A 13,669-nucleotide genomic window follows, 5' to 3' on the forward strand; every position below is an offset into this window, starting at 1 on the left:
CCTCTCCCGTGGTTGGTCGCCCGGAGGAGCCAGGTCGTTCGTGAAACTACAACTCCCAGCGGGCTGTGCGCGAGAGGGCAGGCGGGTTCTTTCTGCCGGAAGTCCGCTCCAGCTGTGGGCCCCGTAACTGCAGCCAGAGCCGTAGCCCCCCAGTTGCCGCGGGACCAGGGCCGCTGGGGTCCGGACAGGGGTCGCTATGGTAACAGGGGCGCGCCTCGCCGGGGGGCGGACGGAGGGAGGGTCCACGTGCACACAGCCGAGGCTTGGATCGGCGCTGACAAGTGCCACCCTGCCGCGGATGGTCTGGATCCGACGTGGGCTCTGGGGCTGGGAAGGAGGGAACAGGGCCTTGGTTCGCGCTCGGGTGTGCGAAGGGGTCTCCAGGCAAGGGACATTGAGGAAGGGGTGTCCAGAGAGCAGACTTGCGCATACGGGAGACACTGAAAGTTGTTGGGCGCTTTTGAAACAGGAGAGGCAGCTGGCGACGCACGGTCTCCGGAGGGGGAGGAGGCGTTGAAGGAGGACTGGAGACTCCGGACAGGGAGGTGGGGGTCTCCGGACGGTGGGGCAGGAGGGGTCTCCGGAGGTTGGAACAGGAGCAGGACACTCTGAGGAGAGAGAAGCTCAAGGGGAAGAGAGTGGGCACTGGAGGCCGGAAGTGGGCACCTGTAGGGAGTCAGGAAAGTGTGCTGCAAAGGGAGGGGGTGGAGGTAGGGAGTGGATGCTAGAAACGAATGGGGAGGGCTGCAGAGGTCTTGGGGTAGGGAGGAGGCTTGGAAGAGGCGGCCCTTGGGGCAAAGACTGAGCACTGGATTTAGGGGGTACTTCTGTCCCCCAGGTTGGGGCTTGGGAACTCAGGTTTCTTTGGTCAGGGAGTCAGGAAGGGAGATGGATGGAGGAGAATGTCAGGACAGTGGGTGAGTTTTCCAAAGACAGGGTCTTGGAAACAAGATGTGACTTTGGAACAAGGGATGAGGCTCTGGAGTTGGAGAAGGGATATCTCCAATGAAAGACTCACTGAGACTTGAGAGAGGGGACTGAAAGTGAAAAACTGGAGATCAAGAGGACGGGGGACGGGGACTGGAGACAGGGGAAGGTTGGGAGGCATCAGAGGGGACAACAACAGATGAGGATGGATGAGGGTCCTGGAGGGAATGGCCCTCATGGTGTGGATTCCTGGTCGTGGAGAGAATCTCACTGGAAGGTGAAACAGGAAGTATTCAGGGGACTTAGGAATAAGAGGCAGAGCTCTCAATTCTAGGCTTGCTTCTAGCTCCCCTTCCCATGTGACCCTTCTGTCCCTGGTGGCTGTGGCTCCCTGCTATGCCCATCCATGCCACTTCCTTTCCTGCACTGGACCCTGGCCCTATTAGGAAGTGGGTTTCCCTGGCTCAGCAGAAGGAGTTCTTGGAAGGAGAGTGTAATATCCTCTTCCTGTCCAGCCTGGTGGGCTGGAGGTGGGGTAGAGTGTGTGAAGGCCTAGGAAGGGTTAGGAGCTCCTACAAGTTGGGATAAGGAGGTTCAGAGCAAGGCCTTTGAACTCCAGATCGGTTTTCTGGCCGTGAGACTTACTTTCTCTGAACCTGTTTTCTCATCTGAAAAATGGGCAAGAGCATGCCAATCTCAGAAAGAACTTGGCCCAAAGCTAGCCTTCCTAGATAGGTGAGTTTGGGTCAGGGTTTTCTCAAAGTCAAATACCAGCACAGTATAATGCTTAGTATAATGCTACTAAGACCTAGTATTTATATGACACTTAATATATGTTATATGCTCTACTCTACCCTTTATGTTTACCCATGTGTTAGTCTTTGGAGGAGGTACTCTCATTAAATTCATTATACAGAAAGGGAAGCTGAGGCTCAGAGAGGTTAACTGATCTGCCATGGACACACAGCCAGTAATTGATAGTGCCAGGGTTTATTCTGACATTAAAACCTGAACTCTTTTTTTTACTTTTTATTTTTTTAGTTGTTGATAAAGCTTTATGTATTTATATGTAGCGCTGAGAATCGAAGCCAGTGCCTTATACATGCCAGGCAAGTGTGCTACCGCTGAGCCCTAGCCCCAGCTCCAAAGCCTGAACTCTTGATCGAATACTTCAGTCATAAGATAACTAATTTGTGTGTGTGTGTGTGTGTGTGTGTGTGTGTGTGTGTGTGTGAGCTCAGCGTGGAAAGGCTGAGCCCTTCTGACTTTAACTGTGATTTTCAAAGTAGCCCGAGATGATTCACCTGTCTTTTCAGAATCTTTTTGTGTGTGTGTGTGTGTGTGGTGCTGGGGATTGAACCCAGGGTCTTGTGCATGCTAGGCAAGCACTCTACCAACTGAGCTGTATCCCCAGCCCTTTTCAGAATCTTAATAGCAAACTTCCTAGAACCGATGACAGCTAACATGGAGCACGGAACTCGAGACGCTGCTCTGGTGCTTCTCGTGTATTGTTTACTGATCACATTAACCGAGGCACTGAGCAGTTAAGCCACTTCAGAAGTGACTTTGCAGGACTGGACTTGTAGCTCAGTGGAAAGCACTTGCCTGCATGTGCAAGGGCCTGGGCGCTATCCTCAGCACTGCAGAAAGGAGAGAGGGAGGGAAACAGAGCGCTGGTGCGTGCTACGACCTGGACGGACATGAAGACATGACTCTAAGTGAAGGAAGCCAGTTAAAAAGGCCACATCTATGTGATCCCACTATTGTGAAACGTCTAGAATAGGCAAATCCACAGGGGAAGAGGTAGACTGGTTGCCAGGGGCTGAGGGGAGGAAGAGTTGAGGCTAATGGGTAGGAGGTTTCTTTGGGAATGGTAAGAATATTCTGGAATTAGTGGTGATATGTGTGCAACTGTGACTATTCTAAGAGAATATCCTAAAAACCACTGAACTGTCTACTGTATAAGAGAGGGAATTTGCTGGGCGTGGTGGCCGTGCCTGTAATCCCAGCGGCTCAGGAGGCCAAGTCAGGAGGATTGCAAGTTCAAATCCAGACTCAGCAACTTAGTGAGGCCCTAAGCAACTCTGCAAGACTCTGCCTCTAAATAAAATATAAAAGACGGCTGGTGGGCTCGGGTTGTAGCTCAGTGGTGGTGAGCTCACCTTGCATGTGGAAGGCACTGGGTTCGATCCTCAGCACCACATAAAAATAAAATAAAGGTATTGTGTCCATCTACAACTAACAAAAATTAAAAAAAAAAAAAAAGAGAGAGAGAGCTGGGGCTGTAGCTCAGTGGTTAAGTACTCCTGAGTTCAATGCCCAGTATCCTGCCCCACTCCCCAAGAAAGAGGGTAAATTTCATGATATGTGAATAATAATTCACATCACAATTTTAAGAAGTCATCCAAAAGAAAAAGAAGTGGGGGCTGGGGTCATGGCTCAGTGGTAGGACACTCGCCTAGCACGTGTGAGGCCCTGAGTTTGATCCTCAGCACCACGTAAAAATAAATATATAAAATAATGATATTGTGTCCATCTGCAACTAAAAAATGTTAAAAAAAAAAAAAAAGGAAAGGAAAAAAAAAAAAAAGAAGTGGAAGCCAGGGCTCAGGCTGAAGAATTGAGGTGCAAACCTTCATTGAGGGCCTCCTGCTTACCAGCCTCCGAACTAGGTTTATAAGCTTATGAAACCTCCAGAAACCTGATAGAACACCCTCTTCTTGGAACTTGTTTTGCCGGCGGGGAAACAGACTGAGAGGCAGACAAGAATCCATGGAGCCTGGGACTCGGGGCCCTGGGCCTGGCTCAGTGTTGGCCACTGCTGGAAGGCGGGCTGGAGGGACCTGGGACAGAGCGCAGGGACAGTGAGGCCTGTGTGGGCTCTAGAGAGCAGCTGGGGCCCTGCACCCTATCTCCCTGCAGGGACGGGTGGGGCTGTGGGGCAGTGGCCTCTAGCCCAGGCCACCTCCCTGCCTCTCTCACTTCTTCCTCTTCCTCCCGCTGCCCCCAGATCCGATTCATCCTCATCCAGAACCGCGCAGGCAAGACGCGCCTGGCCAAGTGGTACATGCAGTTTGATGACGATGAGAAGCAGAAGCTGATTGAGGAGGTGCACGCCGTGGTCACCGTCCGAGACGCCAAACACACCAACTTTGTAGAGGTGACAGATGCCCCTCCGTGCCTCCCACATCCCCTGCCTCCTTGTGACCTCCTCTGGCCTCCTGCCCAACTTCTAGCTCAAATGACCCTTTGACTGACCCATCTTCTCCTGTCTTCCCTCAGCTGACTTTACCTTCCTTCCTGTATTTGGTATTTTTTTCTTCTTTCTTTCTGTATTTTTTTGTTTTTTGGTACCAAGAATTGATCGTAGGGTCGCTTAACCACTGAGCCACATCCCCAGCCCTTTTTTATACTTTATTTAGAGACAGGGTCTTGCTGAGTTGCTTAGGGCCTCTCTCAGTTGCTGAGGCTGGCCTCCAACTTGTGAACCTCCTGCCTCAGCCTCCTGAGCCACTGGGATTACAGGCATGTGCTACCACACTGGGCTTTGGTACCTTTCAAAATTACAAAGATGGAGATTACCACAGTGAAAGAGAGGAGTAGATTGAAGATCCATAAACCTACTCCTAGATCTTATCAGCATTTACATTTATCTTTCCTTCTACCTTACTTATTTACTTTATTGTCAAAGAGGTTAGTTTGTGTTCTTTGCTGCTGCTGAGACTGGAACCCAGCGTCTCAGGCATGCTAGGCAAGTGCTCGGCCACTAAGCTACCCTTCAGCCCTTCATTTCCCTTTGTAAAACTCACTATAGGAATGTTCATTCACACGGAAGTAGAGAGGATAGGATAAAGAGTGTCGTTTGCTGTAGTGTTTTAAATTAAATTACAGATGTCATCGTACTTCTTCTCCAAATATTTTTGGGATGTAGCTTAGAAAATAAAAACATTTCCCTACATCATCACAATACTGTTATCAGACCCGACCAAATCAAATTGGTAACACTGCCTTTTTCTTTTCTTTTTTTCTTTCATGTGGTATGGAAGATTAAACCCAGGAGTGCTCTCCCACTGAACCTCATCCCCAGCCCTATTTTGTATTTTATTTAGAGACAGGGTCTCCCCAAGTTACTTAGCACCTCATCGTTGCTGAGGCTGGGTTTGAACTCGCAATTCTCCTATTTTAGCCTCCTGAGCCTCTGGGATTACAGGTGTGCATCACCGTGCCGAGCCTTTTTATTTTTTATTTTGAGACAAAGTCTTGCCAAGTTGTTTCGGGTCTTGCTAAGTTGCTGAGGCTGACTTCAAACTTGCAATCCTCCTGCCTCTGCCTCCCAAGTCACTGAGGTTACAGGCCTGTGCCACTACACCTGGCTCTTGGTCTGTTGTAATCTTTGAGTCTTCACCTTTTATTCCCATGACATTCACCTGCTCAAGACAGCAGCCTGGGGCTGGCCTGTAGCTTAGTGGTGGACACTTGCCTAGCTTGAGGAGGCCCTGGAGTCACTCCCAGCACTTCACAGAAAAAGAGGTGGGACCCATTGTCCTGAAGAATACAACAGACATTTACCACAGGCCTGCTGTGCGCCAGGCACTGTTCTTGGTCCTAGGGTCCCACAGAGACTGTCGCAGACACCCATCTCTGCCTTGGAGAACCCTGAGCTGGTTGGTGGGAGCTGGTCTTGGCTATGGTGGTCAGGTGACCGTGAATGGCAGCAGGAACAATTAGCAGCTGACTTGAGGGCAGAGTGCTGGGTGACACTGGAGGAGAGACTGCAGTTTTCTGTGTTTTTTTTTCTGGAAAGCATGGTAAAAGGTGACATTAGAGCCAAGACCCAAAGGAGTCGCAAAAGTCCAGGCAGTGGAAGAAGATGGCAATCTGAGAGGAACATTCCAGGCTGAGGGAACAGCAAGTACTAAGGCCCTGAGGCAGGAACACATGGAGGGCGTTCCAGGGCCCGGCAGGGAGGAGGGCCGGAGCCGGTGAGGATAAAGGTAGCCCGGTGCTGGGCCTCAGGGGCCTCCTGGGAGACTCAGAAAAATGGAGCCCAGGAGCATTTGGAGCCCAGGAGGGACATGGACCCGCCTTAGACCTCTGGGATCTGCTGTAGGGAACAAGAGCAGAAGCAGGGGCCTGCTCCGGGGTGACCGCAGTGGTCCAGGGACATCTACTGGTGACAGAGCCACCATGGAAGTGACGGGGTGGCCAGGCATGGGCGTGCAGTGCAGGGGAGAGACCAGGCTGAGGGCTGGGGTCTGGGCCTGAGCCCCAGGCAGGTGGCCTGCCGTTTTCTGAGATGTGCTGAGTCTGGCTGAGCAGGTGGAGGTGTGGGGAAGGTCAGTCCAAGGTGTCTGCCCCTGCCCCAGGGAGGCCGTGGGGGAGGGAAAGGTGCAGGTCACGGAGCAGCGGCGACTGGGAAATGTGGGGAACCAAGCCAAGGACTCGGAGTGGCCGTGAGAAGAGAGAACCAGGGGGCGCGGGGGCCACGGCTGGAGGCAGAAGGCGGAGGAAAGCCGCTGTGTTCTGGAGACTGGCAGCCGGGGGCGGAAGAGTGTGCAGGAGGAGGGTGGGACTGGCCTCTGAGGGTGGCCAGCCAAAGTCACGGGTGGCCTCGCCCAGAGCTGGCCATTGGGATCGTGGGCGAGAGGAGGGAGGAAAGGGGAGCTGGGGTGCCAGGGGTGCCGTGCAGCGCCCAGTGCGCCCTGAGCGCTGGCTTGATACCCACCTGTGGGTCCGGAAGCGGGTCCGTGGGGCTGGGAGACGGGGCAGCAGTGGGTCAGCGGGGAGTGAGACGGCCCGGCCGCAGGTCTTGGGTCCCCCTGGACCCAGGCTCACCGTACGGTCCTCACTCGCAGCTCTGCTGTGTCCCACCTGGGGCCGGCCAGCGCCCGCCACCTGGGTCTCAGGCCTGTCTCCAGGCGGTGGCCATCCGAGTGGGCAGGGCTGGCTGGGGGGACCTGGCTGGGGTGCCTGGCCAGCTGGAGGAGGAAGGGGTGGCTGGGGGCAGAGGTCGTTCGTTGATCCAATGCGGACACACAGGAGAATCAGGCAGAATGAATGTCACATTACACGTCCCTTATGATATAGCAGCCACCAGGGCCTGGGATCTGTGAGGGAGAAACAGGGAGGGGAAGCGGGAGACCAAGGCAGCTTCCCTGGCCACGGTCACAAATCGCCTCAAACACAGTAGCGTGAACCTCTGGGGCCAAGAGGGGAATCCATTTCCTTGGCTTTTCTAGCGCCAGCAGCCGCCTGCCAGCCCAGGGCTCCGGCCTCCTCCTGCAGCACCAGGGCGGCAGCTTCCATCTCTCTGGCTCTCACTGCCCCCCCCCCATTTCCTATATAAGGACCCCTGCAATGACATTGTCCCATCCAAATAGTTGGGGACCATCTCCCCATTTCTTTCTTTCTTTTTCGTTTTGGTACCAGGGAGTGAACCCAGGGACACTCAACCACTGAGCCACATCCCCAGGCCCCGCCTTTTTGCCATTGTAGATGGATGCGTGCCCTTATTTAGTTTAGTTATTTTTTTAATGTGGTGCTGAGAAGCGAACCCAGGGCCCCACTTGCTAGGCTCAGCCCCAGCCCAGCCCTCAAACTTCTTAATCACATCTGCCAAGTCCCTCTCACCACGCAGGGCCACACAGTCCCAGGCTCCAGAGATCAGGAGATGAGTGTCTTAAGCGGCCATGATTCAGTTTGCTGTAGCATTGTGCGGTGGTGTCAGCCCTGGGCGGGGTGGTGCTGGGGACACAGAGCGACATGCCCAGCTTCCCACCTAGGCTCATAGTGCCATCTGGGGACAGACTCATCCCAGACAGAGAACAGGAACAGGACAGGGTGGGTGTGGGCAGTGCCAACATTGTTCACAGGGGACTCCTGCCCCCCGCCTTCAGAAAGAGGTTCCTGGGGAAGAGAGTGAGGTAGGGGTAGGCCCCAGAAGAGCAGCTGAGGGGCCGGGGCCAGGAGTGGGAGAGCGCGGACAGTAGCAGAGCCCTGATCGGCAGCCCTGACCAGATAATGCGTCCCTGGGTCCCTGGGTTATGTGTGGCAACACTGAACAAAGTCATCTCAGAAATTAACAAAGGGTAAGCCCAAGTGAAAACTTCAGAGGCTAATGTTGGCACCTACAGTGGCCACCAGATGGCGCCACACACACACACACACACACACACACATCCCAGAGAGCTGGAACTTCAGATTTTGGCTAATCCCAATTTAGTACCCCAGAGGGTGTGTCCATATCTAAATGTCAATTTGTTAGTGTCCCTCTGCCTTTATGTGTGTGTGTGTGTGTGTGTGTGTACACACGCGCTGGGGATGGAATGCAGGCCCGTGCTAGGCACTCACTCTACCACCAGCCCCAGCCCCAGCCCCAGCCCCAGCCCCTATCAATCTCTTTACCTGTGCATGTAAAATTAGTCTCCTTCCCTGGTCCAGCAGCTATTCACGGGTGGTGTGGATGTGTTCATTGTGTTATTATTCTCATGTTTACATATTTCAATTGAGCATCCCTTATCCGAAAATCCAAAATGTGAAAAAAAAATGTTTTTTTTCTTTGAGAGAGTCTTACTGTCTCACAGTCCTACTGTCTTCCTGCTGCCCTGGTGGTCTTGGACTCCTGGGCACAAGCCGTACTCCTGCCTCAGCCTCCCGAGGGGCTGGCACTGTAGCCATGTGCTACCCCACCCCGCTCAAATCTGAAACCTTTTGGGTGCTGACCCGAGTTTTCAGATTTTGGAGAATTTGGGGCTTTCAGATGAGGTATATCGAACCAGTAAAGTCTGTGCAGATATTCCAAAATCTGAACGACTCTGAAGTCTGAGACCCTTGTGGTCCCAAGCATATGGGCTCAGTTCAGTGAGCACAGGGCCCAGGTTGTCCTGGTTACCGTGGTGACCTCTGCACTGCCCACCGTAAGCCTGGCACACAGTAGGCCCAGGAATTATTTGTAGAATGACTGATGGAATTAATCCATCTGTGGACTTCGACCTCCAGAGGTGACAGCGGTGAGGCTGGGTGGATTCCTCTGGACAGTCCAGGCTCCCTCTCAGCCCTGAGCCCCCTCTGCCTTCGGAGCCACTGCCCACCCCGCACGTCTCAAATTTGATGCCCTCCTTCAGGAAGCCTCGCTGGCTCCCAGGCTCTATAAAGGGTTAGGTCCCCACTGGGGCTGCCTGACCTGCTGCCAGGGCATGAGTCTCCCGCCCCTGGACCGTGAGCCCTGGGAGGGCAGAGCTGGGGTGTCCCGCTCACCGCTGGGCCCCCAGCACAGGCCAGGCACCGAGCTGGGCCTCAGAGACCACAGAGTGGCGGCTCATGCCCACTATGCCGGCACGTTGGTCCTAGGCCTGCCCCCTCGCTGACAGCCCCTCTGTCCACAGTTCCGGAACTTTAAGATCATCTACCGACGCTACGCGGGCCTGTACTTCTGCATCTGTGTGGACGTCAATGACAACAACCTGGCCTATCTGGAGGCCATCCACAACTTCGTGGAGGTGAGTGGAGCGGGGCCTGGGGGCCGGGCTCTCTTCCCCTCCCCATCTCTGCTGCTTCTGGAGAGCCCCTTCTTCCTCTGCCTTCCCACCGTCCAGCTCGGTCTCGTCTCTTTCTTCCTGTGCCTCAGGCTAGCCCTTCTGCCACCTTTTTCTGTTGTCACCCAGGGATCTTGTCACTCTTCCTTATCCTCCGTCTCTAATAACATCCCCGTCTCTGTCTCCCTCCCTGGATTTTTGTATCTTTCTCCCTCCCTTTTCCTCAGTGTCTCTCTTGCTTTTGTGCCATTTATTTTTATTTTTCTGATCCTGGGGATTGAACCCAGGTGCTTTACCTACGTCCCCAGTTCTTTTTTATGTATTGAGACAGGGTCTGGCCAAGTTGCTGAGGCTGGCCTTGAACTTGCGATCCTCCTGCCTCAGCCTCCCAGTGGCTGGGATGACAGGCGTGTACCACTGTGCCTGGCTTTTCCGTCTCTTTCTGATGCCTTTGCTCCTGTCTCTGCGTGTCCCCCTCCCTGCCCGTCGGTTACCACCTTTCTTCTCGCCCAGGTCTTGAACGAGTACTTCCACAATGTCTGTGAACTGGACCTGGTGTTCAACTTCTACAAGGTAAGCTCCTGGCACAGGTGGGGAGGGCGCGTGTGGCCTGGAGCCCTCAGCCACCAGGGCCCCTGGTGCCCACTTCCTCTGCCCCGGGCCCTCCTTCACACAGGTCTACACGGTCGTGGACGAGATGTTCCTGGCCGGCGAAATCCGCGAGACCAGCCAGACGAAGGTGCTGAAGCAGCTGCTGATGCTGCAGTCCCTGGAGTGAGGCCACCCGCCGCCACCTCGGACTCACCCGCTCGCAGCCCCCTCCCTCAGCCGCCCTGGAGGAAGGGACCCAGCTGGGTCTGGGCCACAAGGGAGGAGACTGCACCCCACTGCCTCTGGGCCCAGCTGTGGGCGGAGGCCACCTTCAGTGTCCCGAGTAACCTTGCTGTTGTCGTGTGACGCCATGAATGTGCGTGTGGAGCCCCCAATAAACCCGTGGTCCTGCCTGGCCTCGCATCCTCCAGCCCCTGCCTCACCCCAGGGACCCTCAGGACACCTGCCCTCCATCCATCAATGAGTCAGTCAGCAAGCACCCTGCTGTGCTGAAGGAGGTGGGGGTCAACGGGTGTCAGCTCTGTGGCCACCAACAAAGGGTTCCCAAGACACAGGTGGGATGGGTTTAGACAGTGAGACTCCGAGGCCCCTGAGTGCACCAAGCATCTGGGCACTGATCAGTCGCCTTCCTCATCCTCACAGGATTCAGAGGAAACAGCTGCCGGGCGCGGTGGTGCCCACCTGTAATCCCAGCAGCTGGGGAGGCTGAGGCAGGAGGATTGCAAGTTCAAAGCCAGCCTCAGCAACAGCGAGGCCCTAAGCAACTGTAAATAAAATACAAAACAGGGTTGGGGATGTGGCTGAGTGGCCCTGAGTTCAATCCCCGTTACCAAACAAACAAAAAAAAACCTAGAAGAAGCCACTCTTGTCCCCATTTGTCAGGTGAGATCACTGAGCCCTGAAAAGTTAAAATCCTTGGCCACGTTCACGTAGCTCATCACAGCTGAGCAGGGCGGAGCTGCGGAGGCTGGTTCCCAGACGCTGGTTCAGCAAGGCCCTGGGGTTGCCGGAGACGCGCACACTCCGCTTAGGACTCGGCGTTTCTCAGCAGCAGCTCTGTTGGCAGTGGAGCCAGGACAGTCCTTCACCGTGAGATGGCCCCAGCTCTGGCTTCCACCCACCTGCCCAAAGTGGCCCTCTGGGGTTGTGGTGCGCCCCGCGTGGCCTCGGAGCGCAGTGTGAGGGAGCCGCTGGGCGGGGTGAGGCCAGCCCTAGGCGCCTCTGCTCTCCTCGCATGTCCCACCCACGGCAGGGGACGGGGCTCCAGCAGCAGCACTCTGCAGCGGGGTGGCCTTTAGGCGGGTCACTTGGCTCTCTCACCTCCGTTTCTTCGTCTGGAAAGTGGATTGGTGATGGTTTTTACCTCACCCTCGGGTTTAAGGAGAGTCTATAGTTGGGCCAGGGGTTAGTAAGCACACACTCCTTCCATAGACATTAATTTAATGCCTGCTGTATGCAAGGCACCATCAGAGACACCAGAGGAATCTCCAGGGTGGACAGTAAACACCATGATTGTTGACATGCACAGGGGACAATCCGGAGAATTCCTTTTGCTTTACCCTGGGCCGTGTGTGAGAGTGTGAAGTGTGTGTGAGTGTGGTGCTGGGGATTGAACCCAGGGCCTTGTGCATGTGAGGCAGGCACCCTACCAACTGAGCTGCAGCCCCAGCCCGTCCCTGGCCCTTGTTATGTTTCATTTTGAGACAGGGTCTCGCCAAGGTGCTTAGGGCCTCACTAGATGGCTGAGGGCAGCCTTGAACCTATGATCCTCCTGCCTCAGCCTCCCTCATAGATAGGATCGTGGGCACGCACCATGTGCCTGGCTCTGGCACATTCAAGGTGGAAGCCGTGAGATTTTGTACCAGTTGGGTCTAAGGGAGAGGAGGATTAGAGCCCCCCCTCAGTTTTGCCCTGAGTCTCCACAGTCTGAAATCTTCCTTGGCAGGAGTGAGAAGCCGGTGGGAGTGATCTGTCCGGTTTTGTGTGTGTCTTAGCACTAGGCCTGGACCCAGGGTCTTGACGGTGCTGGGCAAGCGTCTGATCTCTGAGCTACGCCCCTTGCCCTTTCCAGTTTGAGCTTCTGTGAGTCCCATGAAGAGTGTGGCCCTGGAGCTGGGAGGGAAGCCTCCTGGGAAACAGACCCCGGAAGTCACCCGGACACTGAGGGATCAGATCGACATCCCGGGGTTCTCTGAAGTCACCACAGGAATGGGGCAGAGAGAGAAGCCATCTGAAGACAGCTGTCGGTTCTCTGGCTATCAGAGTTTAGAGAAAAGACTAGAAAATGAAGCAAAAAAGGAACAGCCAGCGTGGGGCTGGGGGTGCAGCTCACGGGGGGAACATGGACTCAGCATGTTTGAGGCCTTGGGTTTGAGGCCTGGATTGGCCTTCAGGAAAGAAAGGAAGGAAGGACAAAGAGTACATTGAGGAGAGAACAGCTGGGCACGAGGGCACACGCCTATAATTCCAGTGGCTCTGGAGGAGGCCGAGGCAGGAGGAAGCAACTCAGTGAGACCCTATCTCTAAAATCTAAAAAAGGGCTGGGGGTGTGCTCAGTGACTAAGCATGCTCGGGTTCAATCCTCAGTTCCAAAAAAAAAAAAAAGGAAAAGGAGAGAATATTCACGTTTTAACACTGTTGAGATGGAGCTGGGCACAGTGGCACATACCGATAATCCCAGGGACTTGGGAGTCTGAGGCAAGAGGATTGCAAGTTTGAGGCCAGCCTCAACAATTAGTGAGACCCCATCTCAAAGTAAAGAATTTTTTTTTTTACTTGTAGATGGACACACTATCTTTATTTTATTTATTTTGTGTGGTGCTGAGAATCGAATCCAGTGCCTCACACGTGCTAGGTAAATGCTCTACCACTGAGCCACAATCCCAGCCCCTCAGACTAAAATTTAAAATGGGCTGGGGATGTGGCTCAGCTGGAGAGCACTTGCCTAGTACATGCAAGGCCCTGGGTTCAATCCCAGTACCAGAGAGAAAGAGAGAGAGAGAGAGAGAGAGAGAGAAATGTTCTTGAGGTCACTGCAAACCCATTCAAATGGTTAATCAGAGAATACCTAGTGCTGGCCCAGGGCACCCAGGCAAGGGGCAGAGCCCCGTGGAGCTCTCAGGCATTGCCGATAAGATTGCTGATGGGAACCTCCCAAAGGTGCAGCCTCTGGCACTTTCTTATAAAGATCGACTTCGCTTCCCCTGACTCCGCAGTCGCACTCCTGCTTGTTCACCCAAGAGAATCAGACGTCTGTCTGCACAAGTCAGTGCACGCACATCCTTGGCATTGTCCTCAGTGCCGAAAGGCGAAGGCAGCCTGGTGGTCCTGCCCCGATCTGTGGATCAACCCCGCTGTTTCCAGACAGTGGAGTATTACTTGGCCACAAAATGAAATGAAGCAGAGATCACAGTGGCACACCTGTCAGCCCAGCTACCCGGCAGCCGAGGCAAGAGGATCAGGAGCCCTAGGCCAGCGTGGGTAACCTAGTGGCGACCTGTCTCAGGATAGAGGGAAAAAGGACTGGGAGGTGCCTCAGTGGTAGAGCACCCTTGGGTTCACCTCCCAGTACCAGGAAAAAGAAAAAAAGAAGGAGA

At 54.4% G+C, this 13,669-nt stretch overlaps 1 protein-coding gene across 1 annotated transcript; it reads left to right on the forward strand.

Annotated features, from left to right (window-relative positions):
* The first annotated feature begins 39 nt into the window (after window positions 1–39).
* On the forward strand, window positions 40–10,468 carry Ap2s1 (adaptor related protein complex 2 subunit sigma 1). Its single transcript, XM_078031812.1, has 5 exons — window positions 40–199; window positions 3,938–4,087; window positions 9,312–9,425; window positions 9,975–10,034; window positions 10,138–10,468. Exons 1-5 carry the CDS (start codon window positions 197–199, stop codon window positions 10,237–10,239), a joined length of 429 nt encoding a protein of 142 aa, XP_077887938.1. The 5' UTR covers window positions 40–196; the 3' UTR covers window positions 10,240–10,468.
* The last annotated feature ends 3,201 nt before the right edge of the window (window positions 10,469–13,669 follow it).

Source organism: Ictidomys tridecemlineatus, chromosome 15 (genome assembly GCF_052094955.1).
Source record: "Ictidomys tridecemlineatus isolate mIctTri1 chromosome 15, mIctTri1.hap1, whole genome shotgun sequence".
Taxonomy (NCBI): domain Eukaryota; kingdom Metazoa; phylum Chordata; class Mammalia; order Rodentia; family Sciuridae; genus Ictidomys; species Ictidomys tridecemlineatus.

What these genes read in the sequence shown, in the direction of transcription:
- Ap2s1 (XM_078031812.1), top strand. An exon ending in AACACACCAACTTTGTAGAG is followed by an intron (nt 4,088 to 9,311) that starts GTGACAGATGCC and finishes CTCTGTCCACAG; the next exon opens with TTCCGGAACTTTAAGATCAT. An exon ending in TGGTGTTCAACTTCTACAAG is followed by an intron (nt 10,035 to 10,137) that starts GTAAGCTCCTGG and finishes TCCTTCACACAG; the next exon opens with GTCTACACGGTCGTGGACGA.